At 41.3% G+C, this 547-nt stretch overlaps 1 protein-coding gene across 1 annotated transcript; it reads left to right on the forward strand.

The window, feature by feature from the left end:
• Nucleotides 1-6: 6 nt before the first annotated feature.
• Nucleotides 7-540, forward strand: LOC108631771 (scavenger receptor cysteine-rich type 1 protein M130-like; the record flags this gene model as incomplete). Its single annotated transcript, XM_018035933.2, has 2 exons — nucleotides 7-165; nucleotides 235-540. Coding segments are annotated over exons 1-2 (389 nt in total), but the record flags the coding sequence as incomplete, so codon positions are not given.
• Nucleotides 541-547: the final 7 nt, after the last annotated feature.

Here is a 547-nt window from a genome sequence, read left to right on the forward strand (position 1 = left end):
GATAGACGCCGATGTGGTCTGCAGAGAACTCGGGTTCGTTCTAGGCGCGTTAGAAGTTAAACCAGGTGGATACTATGGTAACATGGACCCATCGACAAGATTTATGGTTGATCAGTTAAAGTGCCGTGGGAATGAGACTTCCCTACGCGAGTGCGACTTCGATGGGTAAACCCGATGACGATATTAATTAAATGAATATAATTCTTCATAGAATAATTGTTGAATAACGTGCAGATGGGGAGTGCATAATTGCCAACCGGAAGAAGCAGTGGGTGTCGTTTGTAAAACAGCAGTTAATACTTGCCAGGACGGTCAGTGGAAGTGTGATGACACTCCAAAATGTATTCCCACCGCATTTATATGCGACGAAGTCGAGGACTGCGAGGATCGTTCCGATGAAAGTTCGAAACATTGCGATGTAAGTAAAATATTGGATAGTATAAGAAATACTTGCCTGGTCCCGTTGATTCATCTTTGCATATTTTTCCATATTACTTCTTTATATTTTCTTCGACCTATATCTATTATAAAATCCATCATGTTTCGC

The sequence above is a fragment of the Ceratina calcarata genome, unplaced genomic scaffold (genome assembly GCF_001652005.2).
Source record: "Ceratina calcarata isolate Rehan_Ccalc_2016 unplaced genomic scaffold, ASM165200v1 scaffold9470, whole genome shotgun sequence".
NCBI classification, from domain to species: domain Eukaryota; kingdom Metazoa; phylum Arthropoda; class Insecta; order Hymenoptera; family Apidae; genus Ceratina; species Ceratina calcarata.